Genomic DNA, 22,523 nt, shown 5'->3' with positions numbered 1-22,523 from the left:
GAAGTTCCTATGGTGGACCCTGGGACAAGCTGCCAAGGCTTTCAGACATTTTCTGTGAGCATCCTAGGCATGCATGGGCCATCGGTGCTCTTCCCAGCTAAACCTAATCCATGTAAGGGCTGTAGTCAGTAATTTTTAATTTTACTGGAATTGCTCTGACATGTTTGGGAAGAGGTTTTGGTGGGTGCCCATGTCCTTGTTATTTGGCTAGCTTGGGCTTTGTAGGGTTTTGCACTGTCCACGCCCACATATCCCCTCCCCCCAAAAAGAAATGGGGACTGGCGATACAGCAAGTAGGATGCTTGCCTTGCACGCGGGCTATCCATGTTCAATCCCCAGCATCATGCCCCTAAGTTCACAAGCACCGCCAGGAGTAACCCCTAAGCATCATCAGGTATGGTCCCAAAACTAAAAGATTTTAAAAAATCCCCTGAGATGCTTCTGGAGCCACCGCGCCATCCAGGCACCCTTCTTCGACAGTTTTTGGGGAACCTTATTGGGGACTCTCCTTGTCCCTCAGCTGCACTTACCTTTTTATATTTTTGGTTTTGGGCCACACCTGGCAGCAAACTCCTCAGACGATTTTTTAGTTCGAGTGTTGGGGCCACACTGGGCGCTTACTCAGGGCCTGCTCCAGACTGCTCAAAGAGCACTCCTGGATGGAGGGGATGTGGGAAGGGCGGCGCTCAAGAGACCCCCTGGAGTGCCGGAGCTCGAGCCGGTCGGGCGCGTGCCACGCCAACGCCTTCCAGGCAGTCCTGTCGCTCCGGCCCAGTAAGTTGGTAGACAAAGATCCTTGGCTTCTTGGCGAGTCCCCCACGTACTCATCACGTAGCAGTTTCGCTGTGCGGGTGTGTGCGCGAACCCCAAGCCCGGGGCGAGGCGGGGCCTTAACGGGCGACCGGTGGGGGTGGGGCATCGCCGAGCTGGGGCGGAGTCTGCGCGCGCATCATTGGGCCAGGGCGGGGCCTGTGCTGGAGGCGGGGCGTCTCCGGGCCGGGGGCGGAGCCTGTGAGGGCTTCGTGGGGGGTGGGACGTCCGCGGGGCGGGGCCGGACTGGGGGCGGGGCTTCTCGCGCGTCACGGGGCGGGGCGGGGCGTCGCCGGGACGTGAGCGCCGGTGGCGCCATCTTCCCTGGCCCGGGAGGGGTCACAGGTCGGCGCCCGTGCCTCCCCCTTCTCCCCATACGCCGACCCCCGGCGCGACCGAAGCGGGTCGGAGCCCGAAGGGCGAGGCCGAGGCGGGTGAGGCGGGGGTGCGGCGCGGCGGCGAGGGCGTGGTGCTGTCCGGGGGGGACGGCGCGGACGGACGCGAGGAGGGGGCGGGCCTGGGGGCCCCGCGGCCTAGAGCGTGCGGTGTCTGCGCTCCCAGACCCCGCGGCTCCGGGGGTGACGTGAGGACGTCGTCACCGGCGGCCCCGACTCCCTCTTCTCTGCCGGCTCCTTAGGTGGCTTTCCTGGAGCAGCCGAGGAGGGTCCCCGCGACGATGGACGCTGGAGGGCGCCCCGCGGGGGGCTGCAGCGGCCCCGCGGGGCAGTCCCGGGAGTACAAGCTGGTGATGCTGGGGGCCGGCGGCGTGGGCAAGAGCGGTAGGTGTCAGCCGGGGCCGGCGAAGCTCCCACGTCCACCCGAGCCGGCCGGACAGCGCGCGTCAACGCCCGGCCCTCACCTTTGTGCGGGTGGTAAACTTTCATTTCTTGTCTTTCAAGCCATGACCATGCAGTTCATCAGCCACCGCTTCCCGGAAGACCACGACCCCACCATCGGTAAGTCTCCTGCAGCGCCCCTGAAGTGTCCAGAGACACCCCCTAACGAGGCATTTCTTTTTTTGTTGGTTTGGTTTGGGGTCCACAACCTCGCGGTGCTCAGGGCTAACTCCTGGCTCTGCAGTGCTCAGGGGTCACAACTGGGGCTCCGAGGATCCAGTGTGGTGGCAGGGATGGGAAAGGGGATGCATGCAAGTCACGTGACATCCCCTCTACTGTCTGCCCTGCCCCCAAGACTGCTGTTTTCTGCTAGTTTTTTTTTTTTTTAACTTTGGGTCACACCCCAGCGATGCTCAGGAGTTCTGCACTCGGTGCTTGGGGGACCTTCCGTGATGCAATCACCTTACCCACTGTACTGATTTCCTGGCCCCTTTGCTACAGTTTGAGCCTTTTTTGGGTCCCTCATTTGGATTTTTTTAGCAGTAGAGTCATGGAACATGCTGAAACTTTTTTCTTTTTTCCAGGAGTTAAGTCTCTCTGCACATAGCCACCTCTATTCTGGCTCTGTATCTTATTGAGATGTAATGGGGCACTTTGTCCTGATTTTTTTTTTCCTAATTGTTCTACTGTTACTGTGTCTGGCATATCGAATACTCTCGGTAGCTTGCCGGGCTCTCCGAGAGGGGCGGAGGAATCGAACTTGGGTCGGCCATGTTGGCCGCTTGTAAGGCGAACGCCCTACTGCTGTGCTATCGCTCCAGCCCTACTGGTTCTACTGTATTGCCAGACTAGAGGAAAAAGTTCTACTGTATTGCCAGACTAGAGGAAAAAGTTCTACTGTATTGCCAGACTAGAGGAAAAAGTTTAAAGGCCACTAAGAGAAGCCTGTGGCTGTCACTTCTCTATGGGTCAGACTTAGCCTGACTGTAGCTATGAGTCAGCTGGTTTGAACTTCCACAAAAGGAAGCAGATAAACAAGTTGAGCCAGCACACTGAACTCTAAACCCAGCTGTGCAGAACCTGGAGTCCAGTCCTGCATTTGCTTCCTTACAATTCAAGTTCATCCTCCCGTGTGGGTTTGTTTTTTTTTTTTTTTTGAGAGGCAGGGTCACACCCTGCTCAGAGATTACTTCTAGCTCTGCTCTCAGGAATGTTTCCTGGTGGGGTACTGGGGACCAATGTGTTGTGCTGGGGATCCAACCTGGGTTGGCCTCATCAAGGCAAGTGCCTTTTCTTCTATATTATCTCTGCAGCCCCTTGTTGTCTTATAATCCTGAAGTCTCTATCATTGGCAGACCACTTTAAAACTTAGAGAGTAGTTTTGTTTTGTCTTTTAAAAAATGTTGTTGGGGCGGGGGAAACGTTGCTGTAGGCTGGAGAGATAGTATGGTGGATTGAGTGGTTGCCTTTCACATGGCCAGCCCAGGTTCAGTCCTCAGCACCCCATATGGTCCCCTGAACCCTACCAGGAGTGATCCCTGAGCTCAGAGTCAGGAGGAGTGAGTCCTGAGCACAGCTGGGTGTGACCCTGAAACAAAAACAGTTGCTGTTCTCTGTTAAAGACAGTCATTCATTGCTGAACACGAGGAAGCCTGTTTGACTCAGGAGTAATGTCCCAGGCTGAAAGTAAAATGGGGTGGGGTTTCACAGGTCTCCTGTATTGGTTGCTTTTTGTTTTGTTTTGGGGCCACCCAGCTGTAACCGGGATGGAACCAAATTGGCCTCATGTAGCAAGGCAGATGCCCTACGTCTGTACTGTTGCTCTAGCCGCCAGCTGCTTCTTCCCTTTCCCCTCCTTCCCCTCCCCCCCACCCTCCCAGTGATGCAACAACTTTGAGCCAGAGAGCAGAGAGATTGTACCGCAGGGAAGACCCTTGCTTGTAACTGGCCCAGGTTTGATCCCCTAAGCTCAGAGGCAGGAATAAGCCCTGAGTACCGCTGGATATGGCCCAAAAACCAACAAAACAACAAACTTGCTGTCACCTTTCCTAATGCCCCTGGGTCTGCTTTAGGAGAGAGTTGACTGTCTTAGGCCTGTGCTGTTTCACGCACCCAGTGAGGTCTGCGTTAACTCCGCTTTTCAGTTCTTCGGGTAATGGACATTTCTGTGGATATGGCAGATAGGACTATCCGTTTCCCCTCCACCCAGCTCCTATTCTGGTGATATTCTCTGGTTCAGCGGCAGATACTTGGGTTTGAAGTTCTTGTTGAGCACTGTGGGGGGGCCCCTATGACTACAGTGGTGAGCAAAAAGTTGGAGTGGGTGTTCTCACTGAGTTTAAGGTTAATACATTTTTTTTTCTTTTTGGGTCACACCCGGCGATGCACAGAGGTTACTCCTGGCTCTGCGCTCAGGAATTACCCCTGGCGGTGCTCAGGGGACCATATGGGATGCTGGGAATTGAACTTGGGTCGGCCACGTGCAAGGCAAACACCCTACCCATTGTGCTATTGCTCCAGCCCCTAATGCATTTTTTTAAATGTAGGAGTACTGCTATTTATTCAGCCATTGATTAAGCTGGTTGAATTTGAGTTAATGCATTTTCTTTCCAACTTCAGCTGCTATCTTTTTTTGTCATTTTTTTTGGCGGGGAGGCCACACGTGGCAATGCTCAGGGCTTACTCCTAGCTGTACACTCAGGGATCACTCCTGTTGGGCTTGGGGGACCATCGGGATGCTGAGGATCAAACCCAGGTTGGCTGCATGCAAGGGAAATGCCCTATTAACTCTACTATTGCTCAGGCCTCTCAGCTACTATCTTTTTTTTTTTTTCTTTTTGGGTCACACCCAGCAATGCACAAGAGTTACTCCTGGTTCATGCACTCAGGAATTACTCCTGGCAGTGCTCGGGGGACCATATGGGATGCTGGGAATCAAACCTGGGTCGGCTGCGTGCAAGGCAAACACCCTATCCGCTCTGCTATTGCTCCAGCCCCCCTTTTTTTTTTTTTTAAATGTAGGAGTATTGCTAATTATTCAGCTACTATCTTAAGGGCCAACATGGCCGACCCGAGTTCGATTCCTCCGCCCCCCTCAGAGAGCCCGGCAAGCTACCGAGAGTATTCGATATGCCAGACACTGTAACAACAAAGTCTCCAATGGAGACGTTACTGGGCCCGCTCGAGCAAATCGACGATCAACGGGAGGGCCTTTACCTTTACCTTTACTATCTTAAGAAAAAAAAAACTGTGCATTGTGACCAGCAGCACTGTAGCACTGTCCTCCCTTTGTTCATCGATTTGCTTGAGCAGGCACCAGTAACATCTTCATTGTGAGACTTGTTCTTACTGTTTTTGGCATAGCGAATATGCCACAGGGAGCTTGCCAGGCTCTGCTGTCTGGGTGGGATACTCTCGGTAGCTTGCCGGGCTCTCCAAGAGGGATGGAGGAATCTAACCCAGGTTGGTCTCATGCAAGGCGAACACCCTACCCACTGTGCTATTGCTCCAGCCCATTGTGACCAGAAGGTATAAATTTTTTTGTTTAGGGCCAGGAGTAAACCCTGAGCACCTCCAGTATGGCACCCAAAACAAAACTGTTAAATATATGTGTGTGTGCACACATTCATGTAGGAAAAGTATACATGAGACTCTATACTCACTAGTGACTTACCTAACACTCTTCTCTTTCAGGTTTCTCTCTCTCATTTATTTTTATGCTGGTCCCAATGTTATGATTATATTCACTCATAAGAAGGGTTTAAGAAAGTATGCAAAAGAAGGGGCCAAGCGCTGGAGCAGTAGTACAACGTAGAACTTTTGCCTTGCACACGACCACCCCAGGTTGAATCTCTGACATCCCAGATAGTCCCCTGAGCACTGGCAGGAGTAATTCCTGAGTACAGTGCCATCAGTAACCCCTGAGCATGCCTGGTGTGGCCCAAAAGCCAAAAAAAAAGGGGGGGGGCAGATAGATGGTATAGAGGGCAGGGTGCTTGCCTTGCAACTGACTTGGGTTCTGTACCTAGCACTGGTTCCCCAGGAGTGATGCCTGAATGCAGAGTCAGGAGTAAGCCCTGAGCACTGCCATGTGTAGCCCACACCCCACCAAAAAATAAAGGGGGGAAAGGGGAATAGCCAGATAATGCACAACAATTGTTGAATGATGAAATGATCAAGTGAGCTGTGACCCCAAAACCAAAATAAAACTATAAAAGCCTCATTAAGCTATGAATAAATTTATATGAACATGTAATTTTGGTTTTGAAATTCCAATTTTTATGAAAACAGGACAGAGAGCTAGTACAGTGGGTCGGGCTTGCCTTGCATGCAGATGACTCCAGTTGATCTTTGGCATCCCTGACATCTGCACACCCCCAGGAGTGATTCCTGAGCCCAGAGTCTCACATCAGCACCACTGAATGTGGGCCAAACCCTTTAACTGCATCCCCCCCCCCCAGAAAAAAAAAGGAAAAGAAAAATGTCTTTTCATTGAACATCCAGTTTACATCTCAGTTTTCCTGAGAAAATTTGGTCATGTAAAGAACTAGGGTGTCATCTGCTTTTCCAGGAAATTAATTCTCATGTTGCATATTCCTACATGTGGGGTTTTGTTTTGGTTTTTTTTTTTCTTTTTGGGTCACACCTGGAGATGCACAGGGGTTACTTCTGGCTCATGCACTCAGGAATTACTCCTGGCGGTGCTTGGGGGACCATATGGGATGCTGGGAATCGAACCCAGGTCTGCCATGTGCAAGGCAAATGCCCTACCCGCTAATCTCTTGAGCTTCCATGTGTGCGTTTACAATATACCTTTCTTCCCTCCTGTAGAAGATGCTTATAAAATCCGGATTCGTATTGACGATGAGCCTGCCAATCTGGACATTTTGGACACAGCCGGACAGGTATTCCTTCCCCATGGGCTAGTACCTTTGTGCTTCGGTGAGGGGGTGGGAAGGTCTGCAGAGATCCTCACTGGTTCATCTCTTCTCTTCTTTTATGTATGCTGACTCAGGATAGCAGGTAATGGACAGCTCTGCTTTTGTGTGAATTTTGCGGCTAGTATGTCAGTAGCTCTGGATGCATCAGTCACTAATGACCCTTGTTCCCCTCTAGGCAGAGTTTACTGCCATGCGGGATCAGTACATGAGGGCTGGAGAAGGGTTCATCATTTGTTACTCGATCACCGACCGTCGAAGTTTCCATGAAGTTCGGGAATTCAAACAGCTTATTTATCGAGTTCGACGGACTGATGATACGCCCGTGGTTCTTGTGGGAAATAAGTCTGACCTAAATCTACTGAGACAGGTAAGGGGGGAAACACTGACTGCATTTCTTTACCATAAAAGTGCAATTTTTTGCTAACCTTGAAATTTTTCCTGAATGGGGCAAAAGTGGTGGTCTACGGGAAAGGCATGGGCTTGCAAGGTTCCCAGTTGGATCCCCAGCATATTATGTGACTGCCCAACACTGCCAGGAGTAAGCCCTGATCACTACTGGATGTGGTTATTCCCTCAAAAAAAAAAATCTGTGTTTTAGGGGTTGCATCAGGTGCAGAATCAAAAATTGTCTCCTTAAGCTTCAGAGTAAAGGGACCAGAACCATAGTATAGAGAGTAGCGCCATCTGCCCTGTATGTGGCTGACCCAGGTTCAATCCTCGATCCAGGTTCGATCCTTGAGTTCTGCCAAGAGTAAGCCCTGAGCACTGCCGGATGTGGCTCAAAATCAAAACAAAAAAACGTCGGAATAAATCTGTTTTTATTGCAATTGGATTTATTTAGACTTCAGTATTTGCTTTTTGTTTTGAAACCTATAAGCCCTGGCAGGGCAGGTAAAGAGAAAAGGGGATTCTGGGAGAGGCGGCAGCATCCTTCAAGGAAACAGTGGGGTCCAGAGCTCTGCTGCATGCTGGAGAGACAAGGTTCAGTGAAAGGGTATCCTCTCGGCCTCTGGTGGAAGCAGTCATGGGCACAGGCTTCTTGGAAGCAGTTCATCCATCATGCTTTTCACTTGATCCCTGGTCAGAAATCCTTTTAGGAGTCTGAGGGATAGGACCGTGGGCAGAGAATGCTTGCCTTGAATGGAGCAGACTTGGGTAAAACCCTGACACCACCTGGGATTCCTCATGCTCCACCAGGAATGATCCCTGCACACAGAGCCAGGAGTGAGTTCTGAGCACCACAGGGTGTGCGGGCCCCAAATCCCCCAAAAGAATTAAAGAATAAAAACAGATCTCTGTTTCTTGTGAGCAGCAGGTATAAATATGAGCTTAAATATTAAATAGGTGTAGGTGTGGGTCCCCTTTCCATTCCGTTAGCAGCTTGGCTGTGTGGGGAGGCCGTTATGATTGTTTCTCATGATTAACAGGGAAGATTTTTGTCTTCCCATCTGTAAAGGTCAGCAAAGAAGAAGGCCTGGCTCTGGCACAGGAGTTCAGCTGTCCCTTCTTTGAGACGTCGGCTGCCTACCGCTACTACATCGATGACGTGTTCCATGCCCTGGTGCGGGAGATCCGCAGGAAAGAAAAGGAAACTGTCCTGGCCCTGGAGAAGAAATCGAAACCTAAGAGCAGCGTGTGGAAGAGGCTGAAGTCACCGTTCCGGAAGAAGAAAGACTCAGTGACCTGAGGGAGGCCAGCCACCGTGTTCCTGGGCTGCTGGGCTGTCCCAGGGCTTGCAGTGACCGTGGCCGTGGGCCAAGCTTGTTCTCCTTCCTATCAGGACTGCCAAAGGGGGCAAGTGTCCCCGGAGCGTCAGTGCTGTGGTATTTCACGTGTTCTCGATTAGCTGATTGTGATGCATTAACCCAGAGAAGCGCCATCTCCTTGCAAGATGTCGTTAATAGAATTATGATTTGCCAACATTCTGGGGGGTGCTGTTGCTGACTGTCACTCCACGTTTGTTGTTCTTTCCCAGGGGGGACTCTATTCCAAACTCAAAAAAGGAATTGTGGCCATGCATCACTCCATTCGTCTCTTGCAGCCTCAGTGTTTTGGGATTTGTCCCCAACCAGAAATCCAAATCTCTCTTCGTCCCTCCCCCTGTGCTTCCTTGAGAGACCGAAACACCAATAGGAAATGCACATCAAATACTTCAGCCAGGACATGTGGAACAAACTGACTTTGGTTGCATGTTCTTCAGTGATTCGAACTGTTGCCTTCAGGTGATGCGTTTGCAAGAACTTGTTAGAAAACAGGAGTCTGCGGGTTGTGTTCTCAGGAGTGTTTTCTGAGAGGGCCCCCGTTCAACCCAGATGCACTGGGCAGTGTAAGGACACAGAACCATGTAAACCTAGTGCTTTCTCCCCTGAGCTGGTCTCCTGCTGTTGACATGAAGTTGCCCCTTATTGGGCGGGGTCTGCCTGGCAGTGCTCTGGATCACCAACGCCACAGCTGGCAGTGTCAGAAAAGGCCATGGGGTGCAGATTTCCCTGGCCATGAGTGCCAGCCACTGGAGCTATTTCCCTGGTCTGGTTTCACCTTTTCTTTCTTTCTTGAGAAGTGGGGTAAGTGTTTTGGACCCAGTTGTGCTGGGGCTGACTCCAGCTTGGTGTTGGTGTGGGCAAGTTTGGACCACACCCAGCTGTGCTTAGAAGGCTAAGCTGGTCACTGAGCCCGGAGTCTCACGGGCAAGACCAGTGCTCAGCCACTGAGCCATCTCCCTGAATCGCTCTTGCCCTCTTTTGCCTTCAGACCCCGTGAGAACCAGCATTGAAACCAAGCTCTCAAAACCGAACCTCGGACTGAGACAGCCTGTGTCTTCGGTGGTTGGGAGGTTTCCCCTTGGGGAATGCTCGCTCTGTAAGGTCGGAGCACTTGCTCCAGGCGCTTCCCCCTGGCCTCTCAGCAGAACTCCATCTGCCAGAAAGGGCATCAGTCCCCTGCTGAGACCAGCCGCACTTCCAACATAAGCAGTGTGGTTTGTGAAACTGCCCCGTGACAATCAGTGATCTCAGGAAACCTGTGGCATTTCTGTGTAACACACCCCTCCTAGAGCTTTAAAACTACAGTGTTGAGTTTCTCAAGAAGAGAGTCTCTGGCAGCCGCTAAATTCCTCTCAGGCCTGTCAGAGCCTCAGCCAGGTTTGCCCTGAGAACACATCCCAGTATCTCACTTGGGTACTGGGGCAGAGTTGAGGAACTGCTGTACTGGGAAGAAAGAGCCTGAAAGGCTGGTGGGGAGGGGCCCTCCGGCATATAGCACAGCAGGACAGGCGCTTGCCTTGCCTGTGGCCAGTATGGGTTCAATCCCTGGCATTGCAGATGGCCCCCGCAGGAGTGATCCTTGAGCACCGCCAAGTGTGGCCCAAGAACCAAAAAAAATATGTTGGTGGTGACTGTTTTCGAATGAGGATTCTGTTGCTGTCTGTGTTCTGGGTAGGGATAAAATGCACAGTGTAAGACTATGGCGGCAGATAGCATTAAATTCTACAGAACTACCATTTGTGTCCATCATTGTGGGGAAAACCTGAAGGGATAGGCCGTTGGCCCTGCATGCAGAAACCCTGAGTTCAGTCCTTAGCCATGCATATGAACCCCCGAGCCAACTAAGGTAAATCTCCCTCTCCCACCACCAAATAAGACGCATGGCTTTGTGTAGCATTTTAAAAAGCACAGTTCAGCTGACTCTCTTTTGTTCCTGGTGGAAGGATAGGATTGTTTCCTTATAGCCTGTTTTGGGAGCACTTTCTCAGAGTGGCCACCCTGGGAGGGAGGGTTCAGGAATGGTAGGGTGGGGGGCTGTATTAGGAGACCTAAATGGAAACGGTAGGCCCAGGAAGCCGAAGAACCTCTGGTGAGGGACTGGTGCGATAGTACAGTGTGTAGGGCGTTTGCCTTCCACGATCTCCAGCATCCCATATGGTCCCCTGAGCATCACTGGGTGTGACCCAAAAAGTGAAAAGAAAAAAAAAAAGGACCTCTGCTTAAATACATTTTAACACCAGCACACACCACGGGTGCCTCACAAGACTGTGGTGTAATGCAAATTGCAAGGCTGGCATCAGCCTGTTAAAGATGATGTTCTAACTTGATTATTTTAGCTTGATTGTTTTACCTGGAGAACCCCATAGAAAAGTTTAACAAGTCATGTTTTATGGGATTAAGGTATCCCTAGAATAAGACTCAGAATTTGAATCTCTGCAGGACAGAAGTAGCACTGTGGGGAGTGAAAAGGAAATACTGTGCATGGGCCGGAGAGATTTTGTTTTTCTTTTTGGGCCACACCCAGCAGTGCTCAGGGGTTACTCTTGGCTCTGCACTCAGGAATTACTCCTGACAGTGCTTGGGATGCTGGGAATTGAACCCTAGTCAGCTGCATGCAAGGCAAATGTCCTCCCTACCTGCTGTACTATCGTTCTGACCCCAAGATTTTGTATATATTTTTTTCAAAAATTGGGGCTGGAGTGATGGGGATGGAGTGAGTAGGGCACTTGCCTTAAATACTGCCAGCCTGGGTTCAATTCCTACCACCCATATGGTTCCCCAAACCCTACCAGGAATGATCCCTGAGTGCAGAGGCCAGAGTAAGCCCTGAGGATCTCCAGATGTGACCAGAAAAACCAAAAAATAAACTCTAATTTATGGGGCCAGAGAAATAGTACAGCAGATAGGAAACTTGCTCTGTATTCCACCAATCTGGTTTGATCCCCAGCATCCCATATGCATGGTCCCCTGAGCATTACCGGGTGTGGCCACTAAACAGAAACCCTAATTTAAAACAAAATTTTAAAATCACAATCTCATAGGCTGAGGAGGTGGCATAAGGGACTGAATGAAGGTGGCCTAAGGGCTCTACATGCAGAAGCCCCAACTTTGCGCCCTGCTGAGTACTGCAGGAATGGCTCCTGAGCTCTGAGCCTGGAGTAACCCAAAACCCTCCATGCAAACTATAACTCATGTATTTTTTTATTAATTAAAAAAACCAGAACTATTGAGAATTCTATTCATGGTGCTATGTATTTCAAGGAGTATAATATGTGTAAATCATAAATGTATTCTTTAGTTATAATTTATACACTAAATAGCTTTATCCAGCTTAAGGGCAATAATAGCAATCAGTTACTGCCTAGAATTTAAGAGAAAAATTCAGGGACAAGCTGAAAAGCACTGGAACTGTCCGTACCAGATTGCTAACTTCAAGGGCTGAAGAGTTAGTATGGAGGGCAGGGCACTTGCCTTGCACATGGACAATCCAGGTTTGATTCCCAGCATCCCATATGGTCCCCCGACCACCCTTGAGCAAAGCTGGGTGTGGCCCCAAACTAAGAAACAAAAAAGTTGCTTAGAAAATGTGTAAGTGTCTCGAATCAACTCTTGAATTAAAAAGGGGATATGTGTTTTAATATCTTGATATACTTGCAAGAATTGAGCTATTGTGATTTGGCAAGGAGGGTGGGATAGAAAAATATTCCATTTAACAGTTGTATATGAAAATCACTTGTATGACAATATAAAATTTAAACAACTTGTTGTTTTTCTCTTTCATTTACTCAATAAATAAGTGGGCATATTTGGGTTAATTGCAAAAGGGTAATTTTAGAGATGGGGGTGATTTGGGTCCACACCTAGTGTAGTATTTGGGGTTCACTCCTGGCACTGTGCTTGGAGTCACTCTTAGAGGGGATCAGGGTCATATATGTGGTGCCAGGGATTGAACTGGGCTCAGCCACTTGCAAGGCAAGTATCTTAGCCCCTGCACTATCTCTCCAGCCTTACAAATCTTGAAGCAAAACATGTTAAGTTTTATTTTCTATAAAATACTGATTTTTAGGGGCTAGCAAGAGTGCACAGCAAGGGGCTAGAGCGATAGTACATCAGGTAGGGTGCTTGCGTTTGCGTCGCACGCGGCCAATGTGGGTTCAATTCCCAGCGTCCTATATGGTCCCCCAAGCACCATATAGGAGTAATTTCTGAGTGCAAAGTCAAGAGTGACCCCTGAGCATCGCCAGGTGTGGAAAAAAGGGAAAAAAATGCAGAGCAAGCAGACACTTGCCTTGCAGATGGTCAACTTAGATTTGATCCTAACACCACATATGGTCCCTGAACACTGCCAGGAATGATCCCTGAGCGCAGAGCTGGAGTAAGATCTGAGCACTGTGGGGTGTGGTCCAAAAACAAAAACAAAAATTGATTTACATTTGTGTACCCACAGGCCCTGGCACACACACTCTTCGTCCAGAGATCATTTCAGGGACAGGGAAAAAAAGGATGCCAGCTTGAAAGAAAGTGTATTTTCTACCTGATCAAGGAAGCCATCTCCCCGACCCCGCTTTCCTCTGCGGGGTCTCACATACCGCTGTGGCACTTGCCTGGATTTAGCTGGGCTCTCTGGGAGTTGCAATCTCTTCTGTAGTTGTAGTATTTGCCCCACGTGCCTGAATGCTCACACATCTTCGGGGGGGGGGGGGGGGGCTCACACCCCTTTGGCTGTGCTCGCTCTCACGCTCCTAACTGGAGTGCAGAGGGAAATCCCTTGCTGCACTGGGAACTCAGAAAGTGCTGCCGGGCCTGTCCACTCATGCGATGGCTCTGTGATTGGCCTGAAGGATTACCCTATTTTTTTGTTGTTGTTTTTAAGCCTCCTTTAGTACCATTTTTGAGGTGTCAGGAGACCAGACCCAGCAGTACTTAAGGGCTATTCCTGTTGCTGTGGGGGGAATCCTATGTGGTATCGGCACATTCTCCCTCTACAATCTTTGGCTATGGGTTCATTTTCCTAAATTTCTTAAGTGAACAAAAGCAAATATGAAAATATGATTTGAGGGCTAGAGTGAATATATGTGGTATCTTGCATGCTGTCAACATGAGTTCAGTTCCCAGCACTGCATGGTTCCCCCCAAGTACTGGTTATTGCCCAAACCTCTCCCACATTCAAAAAGAAAATTAAGATTTGTGGACCCAGGGGAATCACTCAGTGGCTAAAGGACTTGTTTGCAGTTTTGTGGCTCAGCTGGGCAGAGGCTGGGGCTGGGCAGGATTCCCCAGCCCTGCTCTCTGAGCCTTGCACAATAGGGACTTCCTGGGGTGGGTAGGGTGTTTGTCTTGCACTTGGCCAACCCAGGTTTGGTTCCCAGCATTCCATATGGTCCCCTGAGCACTGCCAGGGGTAATTCCTGAGTGCAGCGCCAGGAGTAACCCCTGTGCATCACTAGGTGTGACCCATAAAGCCAAAAAAAAAAAATAGGGACTTCCTGCAACCAGTCATGTGTGAGCACCCCAGTGGAAGGGCTCCGCCCCAGCAACCTCTGCAACTAAAGAGATGGATGGGGCAGGAGAGATGCTACAGGAGGTAAGACTTTGCTCACAGTCCACCCCAGTTCAGTCGCAACACCACACTGAGCACTGCCGAATCAGTGAGCATGGAACAGAAATAGTCTGTTTCACTATGCTGTGTGGCCCCAAACCCCAAAATGAAAGTGTAAACCAGAAAAATGGAGAAAGGTCTCTGTGGGCTGGAGCACTCACTTTGCATGCAGGTGGCCCAGGTTGGATTCCTGCAGCACGTGATCTTCTGAGCACCACTGGGTGTGGTCCCAACCCCCACATCCCAAATGCATATACAAGAGAGAGTACAGTGGGTAGGGTATTTTCCTTGCACAAGGTCAACTGGGTTTAATCCCTGGCACCACATGCAATATCCTGAGCACTGCCAAGAGAATCCAGAGCCAGGAGTAAGCCCTGAGCACCACCAGGTATGTCCCAAAATCAAAACCAAAAAAAATGCTTGTACTAACTGACCTGTTGAGCCCTGGCACTGCATATAGTTCCTGAGCACAACCAGGAGCAACCCATGAGCATAGAACCAGGAGTAGCTCCTGAGCACTCCTGCCCCCCACCAAAAAATATGAGTGCATCCATTCCTTAGCACACCTTTGAGTCATCCAGTTTTTCTTAGCAAAATCTGCCAGGGTGGGGACTTATCATTTCTTGCTCTTCCCAGAACAAATTGTTGCTAGTTTTATAGGATGCTCTGAGCCAGACAAAGCCTTCCGCCCCTCAGCATCCCCCACAGATGCTCTACCATATTCCGGGCAGAGGCATGCATGTGATAAAGTGCAAACAGAGCTCGTCACACGGAGGTGAGCCCACAAACATCCTCGAGTGTGGCATCATCCTGCACCAGCTCTGCCAACTGGGAGGTGGGCATGCCTGCCATCCAAGCGGAGTGAACTCACCCAGGCCCAACCAAACACGGTGCTTACTCTTACTTGGCATCCTTGGGATCTTGGTATCCTTGGAATCTTGACCACATTCTCAAGAAAATGTGGTCAATGGGCTGAAGACATGGACAGGGGTTATGGCATGTGCCTTGCATGCAGTTGACCCCGGTTCAGTCCCCAATCCCGAAAAGGGTCCCTTAACCCCTGCCAGAAGCAACCCCTGAGCAGAGCCAGGAGTAAGCCCTGAGCACTGCTAGATGTGGCCTCAAAACCAAAAAAAAAAAAAAGGAAAATGTGGCCTAGTCGCAGGTAATGTACACTCACCACCAGCACTATCAGCAGCAAGAAAGCAATAACGAACAAAAATGGGCCTGTGGGGCTTTTCCCGGTGATTCTTGGGCTGCGCATTCAACGTGAGATTCCAAGAATTCAGTCCTGCTGGGGCCCAGCAGAGCTGGGAATACTGGAAGTGCCCCTCCCCCCTGCCCCAGCAGTGTTCAGGGACTCCAGGAACGTACTTAGCAGTGCTTAGGGGATCGTGGTGCTAGAGATCGAAGAGGGGCTGCCAAATGCAATGTGTGTGCTTCTTTTTTTTTTTTTTTTTTTTTTTGGTGGTGGAGTATTTATGTGTTCAGGAGTGATTCCTAGCTGTGTTCAAAGACTTTTATATTATATGTGGTACCTGGGATTTGAACCAGGATCAGTCTCATGCAGGCCAGCTTTTCAAACCCTCTGCTATCTTTCCAGTCCCCTAAAAGTCACCTTGTAACCAACCTTTAGAAACTGTGACTCAGAATAAGTAAGAAGAGGAGACAAAGGCTCTTTCTTGCTTTAGGTTTGTCTGTTCTGCCCACTTGCCTTCATTTGGTAAGCCTCTACTTGAGAACCAGCTGCACACTCGGCACTGTGCTGGGGGCTGGGAATTCAGCAATGAATAAAAATAAGACACAGCTCTTGGTTCTCAGTTCTCTTCTTTGGCATCTCTAATTCCAATGTGCAAAACTGCAGGTGAGAGATTGGGAGGCAATGGTGGGAGAGTGAGAAACGAGAATAGTCAAGAAATGATATCATCTGCTTGGGAAGCAGTGAGGGAAGGTTACTAACTCTCAAAAACGCTCAAGAAGAAGTCAGTCTGGTGTGAGGGATCATAAACAAGAAAATGTCAAGTCAGGGACAGAGAGACAGTGCAGTGAGTAAAGCCAGCACCTGGTGCCCAGGTCAAACCTGAGTCAGCTGCAGACAAGGCAGGGTCCTTAACCATGGACCTTAACCAGGGCCAGGCTGTCAGGCCCTGCACTAAGGTTTTTTTTTTTGTTGTTGTTGTTTTGCATCATACCCAGTGATACTCAGGAGTAACTCCTGGCTCTGCACTCAGGAATTACTCCTGGTGGTACTCGGGGGACCTGTATGGAATGCTGGGAATTGAACCCAGGTTGGCTGCGTGCAAGGCAAACACCCTACCCATTGTGCTATCGCTCCAGCCCCCCTGCACTGAGGTTTGATGAAACACTTGCAAGAAATGAATAGCTCCCCAGGTTTGAATACAAGAGCAATTATGAGTCCCCAGGATGACTTTTTTTCCCTTTTGGGCCACACCCAGCGATGCTCAGGGGTAACTCCTGGTTCTGAATTCAGGAATTACTCTTGGGAAGCTTAAGGAGACCATATGGGATGCCAGGGATTGAACCCAGATTAGCCACGTGCAAGGCAAGTGCCCTACCTTCTGTACTATCTCCAGTCTATTGATTCTTACTCTCCCTCTAGAAGTTTGCTCCTAAATGCTGAGCAGAAGGATATTTTCTTTGTTTCTTGGGCTTCCCAAACAGTGCTTAGGGGACCCGGGGCCACTCCCAGTGATTCTCCGCCAATTGGCTGTAGGACCTGATAATAGGCTGTTGCTTGGGCCTCAGGGTGCCGCATGCCACAAGGGTTTACACTAAGAGATGTTTGGGAGAGGCTCCTGTCATGTTAGGGATGGGATCAGAATCGAATTTCCCTGGACCCTAAGCAGGGCTTTGAGCATTTTTCAGTGGTGCTTGGGAGGAGTATTAACCTAGTACTTATTAAGCAATTGAGATAGCTTATAAAGGTCATCGTCATTAGGGGGTATGGTGCTGCCAGCAGGTCAATCTGTACCTGTGAGGTGAGTGCATCAGCAGTCTGATGGAGCCTTCAGACTTCTAGATACCCCAAAATTGCTGCTGTGCCTTTGGCCAGATCCCAAAAACTTGGGGCAAAGTTTACCAAGAAAGTAAACGGCCAAAAGTTAGGTATATGGGAGACACACCCACAAACCACCTCCGGCTCAGCTATATAATTGTAGGCATGGCCTCTCTGGTTCCTGATTAAACTGCTTAACGGCCATGATCCCAGAGACTCAAAAACAAATCTCAAAACCCAATGGATTTTGGCAGAAATGTGTTCGGTCCCTGCAGTAGGTTACTGGCACTGGGCCACCCCAAGTGAGAGCAGGTTTTGTGCCTTGGCTTGTTCCCCCTGGTGGCCTGGTGGCCGCCATCCTTCAGAGGCCACTGGATAGTCAGGTTTGGGCCCACAGTGACGAGACATGTGGGGCCTCATTGGATGGAGGTGGAGCCGGCCCTTTTCTCCCTGTTCCAATGAGACCCCGAGTTGCTGCCCACAAACGGTCTCTCTGGCTCCTGATCAAGCTGCTTAATGGCCATGGATCCCAGAGACTCAGAAACAAATCTCGAAACCCAGCAACTTTTGGCAGAAATGCATCCAGACCATGCAGTAGGTTGCTGTCGCCAGGCTACCCCAGGGAAGAAAGGGTGCTGTCCCTCCGCCTGCTCCCCTTTGGCGGCTCAGTGGCCACCACCCACCAGAGACCATTGGACAGTCAAGTTTGGGTCTGCAGTGATGAGACATGAGATATGCAGGGCCTCACAGGGATGGGGAGGGAGCTGGCCTCCCCATCCCACCGAGACCCAAAGTTGCCGGCCTGTCTGGTTTCTGATCAAGCCGCTTAATGGCCATGGATCCCAGAGACTCAGAAACAAATCTCGGAACCCAACAGCTTTTGGCAGAAATGCGCCCAGTCCCTGCAGTAGGTTACTGGCGCTGGGCCACCCCAGGTGGGAATAGGTTTTGTGCCTTGACCTGTTCCCCCTGGTGGCCCGGTGGCCGCCATCCTCCAGAGGCCACTGGATAGTGAGGTTTGGGCCCACAGTGACGAGACACACAGGACCTCACGAGATGGGGGTGGAACCGGCTCTTTCCTTCCTAACCCAACGAGACCCCTAGCTGCCGCCCACGAACAGCCTCTCTGGCTCCTGATCAAGTTGCTTAACGGCCATGATCCCAGAGACTCAGGAACAAATCTCCGAACCCAGCAGGTTTGGGCAGAAATCCCTCCAGATTTAAGTGTTAAAATTTCGGAATTTCAAAATTGTGCAGCCACTACTGCAGCCATGCGACATCATAAGTTATTCATAACCAGCAATCGGAAACAAATTGTCTACTGTTGCCTTTTCAGCAGATCTGAGTGTTGGGGTAAAATCCCAAATAATAATGGTGAGCCTGGTGTCAAAATATTGAATGTAATCAAAGTAGAGAGAGAGAGTAATGTGGAAATCATCTGCCCCACAGGTAGGGGGAGGGTGTGGAATGGGGGTATACTGGGGTTTTTGGTGGTAGAGAATGTGCACTGGTGAAGGTATGGGTGTTTCATTGTATGACCGAGACTTAAACCTGAAAGCTTTGTAACTGCTCTCATGGTGATTCAATAAATAAAATTATAAAAAATTAAAAAACATAAGTAAGGTGGAGTTCATGCCCAATTCAATCAGCTAATCAATGGCTGAATAAATAGCAGTACTCCTACATTAAAAAAAAAAAGTCATTGATATCAACCCCTTGTCGGATGTGTATTTGGTGAATATCCTTTCCTATTCTGTAGACTGTCTTTGTATTTTGGTCAATGTTTCTTTTGAGGTGCAGAAGCTTCTTAGTTTAAGATAGTTCCATTTATCTATTTCTGTTTTCACTTGCTTGGCCAGTGGCGTGACATCTTTGAAGATACCATTAGCTTCAATATCATGGAGGGTTTTGCCAACTTTGCTCCATGACTTGGAGGCCAGCCACATGAGCTAGGGGAAAAGGAAGCTCAGATAGAGAAGAGAGCACCAAATAAAGGGTGTTGTGAGGATCCTCCCAGGGTGGGAGAAGCATGCTGAAAGTAGACTATAGACCAAACATGATTGCCACTCAATGCCTTTCTTGCAAAACACAGGACCCAAAAGAAGAGAGAGAGAACAAGGGGGAATGCCCTGCCACAGAGGCAGGGTGGGATGGGGGGGATGGGGGGTGGGAGGGATGCTGGGACCCGTGGTGGTGGAGGATGGGCGCTGGTGGAGGGATGGGTACTTGATCATTGTATAACTGAAACCCAAGCACAAAAATTTGTAAGTCTGTAACTGTACCTCATGGTGTTTCACTAATAAAAAAAAATTTAAAAAAAAGTCAACGTCATTAAGAGTAAATATAGTCTCAGCTTTCAGACAAATGATGCCCCGTGACTTGCTTATGTTGTTCTTGAATATTTATTTATTTATTTATTTATTTTATTAGTGTGTTCTTGAATAATTTAAAGAGGACTCCATAGGGGTCAGCAATGTGGTTGAGCAGGAGAGTGCATGCTTTGTATTTGTGGGGCTCTGGGCCTGATGCCTGGGAATAAGCGAAGGGGGAGGAAGAGGAGGAGCAGGAGGAGCAGGAGGAGCAGGAGGAGCAGGAGCAGGAGGAGCAGGAGGACGAGGAGAAGAAGGACTAGGAGGAAAAGGAATGTGTTCTAGGCATTAGTCTGTTTGTCTTTCCAACATCAAAACCTGGGGGATGAATGAAATCAGTATTAATGGATTGGCAAGTGTTCTGAGACTTTGTAAGATCCTGGGAAGAAATATCTTGGAGTCAGAGGTGCTAAAGAAAAGCAGTTGGGGGCCCTATAGCAACAGTTACAGAGGGCATTCGACTTGCATGTGACCAACCCAGCCTTGATCCCCGACATCCCATATGGTCCCCTGAGCACCGCCAGGAGTAACTCCTGAGTGCAGAGCCAGGAGCAATCCCTGAGCATTGCCGGGTGTGACCTAAAAAGAAAAAAAAAGAAAAGAAAGAGAAAAAAAAGAAAGAAGGGAAAAAAGGAAAGAAAGAAAAGCAGGTAGGATTCTTTATTGGTCACTCAATCCCCCATCCTCCTCCCCAGTGAAGTGACATTTCCCACATTCCATTTCCATGCTGGGTTCCAGGGCCATTCTAAATGGTCTAAAGAAAATTCCTTTCTGGAGCTGGAGAGATAGTACAGTGAGTATGTGGCCAGTTCAGATTTTATCCCCAGCATCCCATATGGTCCCCTGAGCACCACCAGGAGTAATTCTGAGTGCAAAGGCAGGAGTAACCCCTGAACATCACCAGGTGTGACCACAAACAGATCAAAACAACAACAACCAAAAAAAGGTATTTCTTCCAGGTATCCAGGGGGTGGGGGGGGATAGGGGGGAGATAGATTGAGAGAGAGAGAGAGAGAGAGAGAGAGAGAATTCCTTAGACTCGAGAGATATAGTAAGGCATGCAGGGTTCTCACCTTGTATGCAGCCAATCCCAGTGTAATCCCCCACACCACATAACGTCCCCTGAGACCCACCAGGAGTATTCCCTGATTACTGCTAGGTGTGGGAAAGAGAGAGGAGGAGAAGAGAGAGGAAAGAAGGAGGGAAGAAAGGAAGTAAGGAAAAAAGGAAGGAAGAAAGGAAGGAAGGAAGACCACTGTCCTATATCTTTAGCCCCCTTGAGTGATGATTTTTTGTTTATTTTACTTGAAAGGGATGGTAGGCAAAATAGGATAGTGGTTAGGGCAGTTGCCTTGCATAAGGGGGACCCAGGTTTGATCCCCAGCAACCCATAGGATCCTCTGAACTCCTTCAAGAGTGAACCCTGAGCACAGAGCCAGGAGTAAGCCCTGAAAACCTTTGGGTATAGCCCATAAACAAAAACAAAAGAGGAGAGTATGCCAAGTAACTCTGGGATCCTCTCCTTAGAACCTCCTATTTGAGTGAGAATGTTTGTGTCAGTCATACACCAAGCAGGTGTATTTAATGTGAATAAGCAGATGTATAAATACCAAATGTATTTAATGTGAATCAGTCTTTATTTTGCACTGGTGCGGTGCATTAACAAATTCAACATACAAGATAGCATTACATAGTTGTAGATTAGCGGTACAGCGTTATGCAATGTCACACGATTTAGGTTAGCTTCTTCTTTGTTTTTTTTTTTGTTTGTTTGTTTTTAACTTGACACGTTTTATTTTTGAGTTTCATTTTTACAAGAGAAGACACAAGGTAAAGAAAGACTACCACATTGGAGAAGGGTCAATGGTGAAGGCGATGTCACTGTCACGGCCGGAATCAAAGCCTTCCGGGGAGAAGGACTTACACTATTTCCTGTCCTGAGCAAGCCACCCCGTCCGCCCCACACACCAGTTCTAGCTGCGACTCCATACACTGGCCATGTGCATCTTGGCTGAAAGTTTAAACCAACTTTTCTCTTTTTGGGGGTGGGGAGACACCCAGCAGTGCTGGTGGATGTAGGCAGGCAGGGTCGCGAGCTGAATCCTGCAGATGCAAGGCGTGCATCTGACCACTTGTACCAGCTCCCACATCCCCGGACCTTCTGTCTGGGTTTTTGAGGGGGGCCACACCTGGCGATGCTCATGGCTTACTCCTGACTGTGCTCAGGAGTGGCCCCAGGGGGTGCTCAGTAGTATCAGGAATCAAACTAGAGTTGTGCCAGAGGGAGCAGCTTACCAGCTGCCTACTTGCCTTCCCTCCGATACTGTCTCTTTGGCCCAACCCTGGCTGCTTTTCAGCCAATTTGAATTGAATTTGCTGTTCATGGTAGTCAGCAGCCCTAGCCTAGGAGTGCTAAGATTCTCTTAAGGACACAGTTACAGCATCCTGTTACTGTTTTTTGCTTGTTTGTTTTGGGGCCACCCCCCAGCTGTGCTCAGGGCTTACTCCTGACTCTGTGCTCAGGCATCACTCCTGGCAGGCTCGAGAGACCATATAGGATGCCAGGGATTGAACCTGGGCAAGCACCCTACCCGCTGTACTATTGCTCCGACCCATGTTATTGTTTTAAAAATAAAACCCAACCCGCTGGCTTCTAAACCTGCTCCACTGAGAACAGAGCGAAGGCAGGCCAAGGGCTTCTGATCTGAAGAGAACCTTCTGTCTTCCCAGATGACTCATGCTAGCTGCAGAGAAGGACCGACTCCTGGAAGACTGGAAGTGACCATTCCCAACCCACTCCTGACCACGTGCCTTGTGCAAAAACGAGATTGTGCCTCTCTTGTCTTCCCCCTGACATGGGGGAGGAGGTTGTCCTCCTCCGTCCTGATCACTTGCTCCGGAAGGAACAAATGGAAAAAGCCAAAGTAAGTAAGAAACTTTGGGACCGCAAAGTCAAGGCCACGATGACCAGGCCTGAGGTAGGAGGAGGCAGGAACCCTGGCGGCCTGCCTCTGGGCCTCTCATTCTGAGAAAGGCAATGAGGCAGCAACCAGGCTACAAAACTAGGGGGTCCCCTGCCCTGGCACCTCACCACCCCCAACTGCTCAGCAGACCCAAAGAATGCAAGGAATAAAGCTACCAGGAGGGGCGAGGGTGGGGTGAGGCCAGGTCCCCAACTTCAGTCAGAAGG

General features: G+C 49.6%; 1 protein-coding gene across 1 annotated transcript; it reads left to right on the top strand.

Moving 5' to 3' along the window:
• Nucleotides 1-1,419: 1,419 nt before the first annotated feature.
• On the top strand, nt 1,420-12,100 carry RIT1 (Ras like without CAAX 1). Its single transcript, XM_056123608.1, has 5 exons — nt 1,420-1,589; nt 1,710-1,766; nt 6,477-6,550; nt 6,762-6,953; nt 8,043-12,100. The coding sequence occupies exons 1-5, from the start codon at nt 1,487-1,489 to the stop codon at nt 8,271-8,273; spliced, it is 657 nt and encodes a 218-aa protein (XP_055979583.1). The 5' UTR covers nt 1,420-1,486; the 3' UTR covers nt 8,274-12,100.
• The last annotated feature ends 10,423 nt before the right edge of the window (nt 12,101-22,523 follow it).

The sequence above is a fragment of the Sorex fumeus genome, unplaced genomic scaffold (genome assembly GCF_029834395.1).
Source record: "Sorex fumeus unplaced genomic scaffold, SorFum_2.1 ptg000047l, whole genome shotgun sequence".
Classification (NCBI taxonomy): Eukaryota; Metazoa; Chordata; class Mammalia; order Eulipotyphla; family Soricidae; genus Sorex; species Sorex fumeus.
The sequence above is the reverse complement of the archived record's forward strand: the minus strand, read 5'-3'. Positions and strand labels throughout refer to the sequence as shown.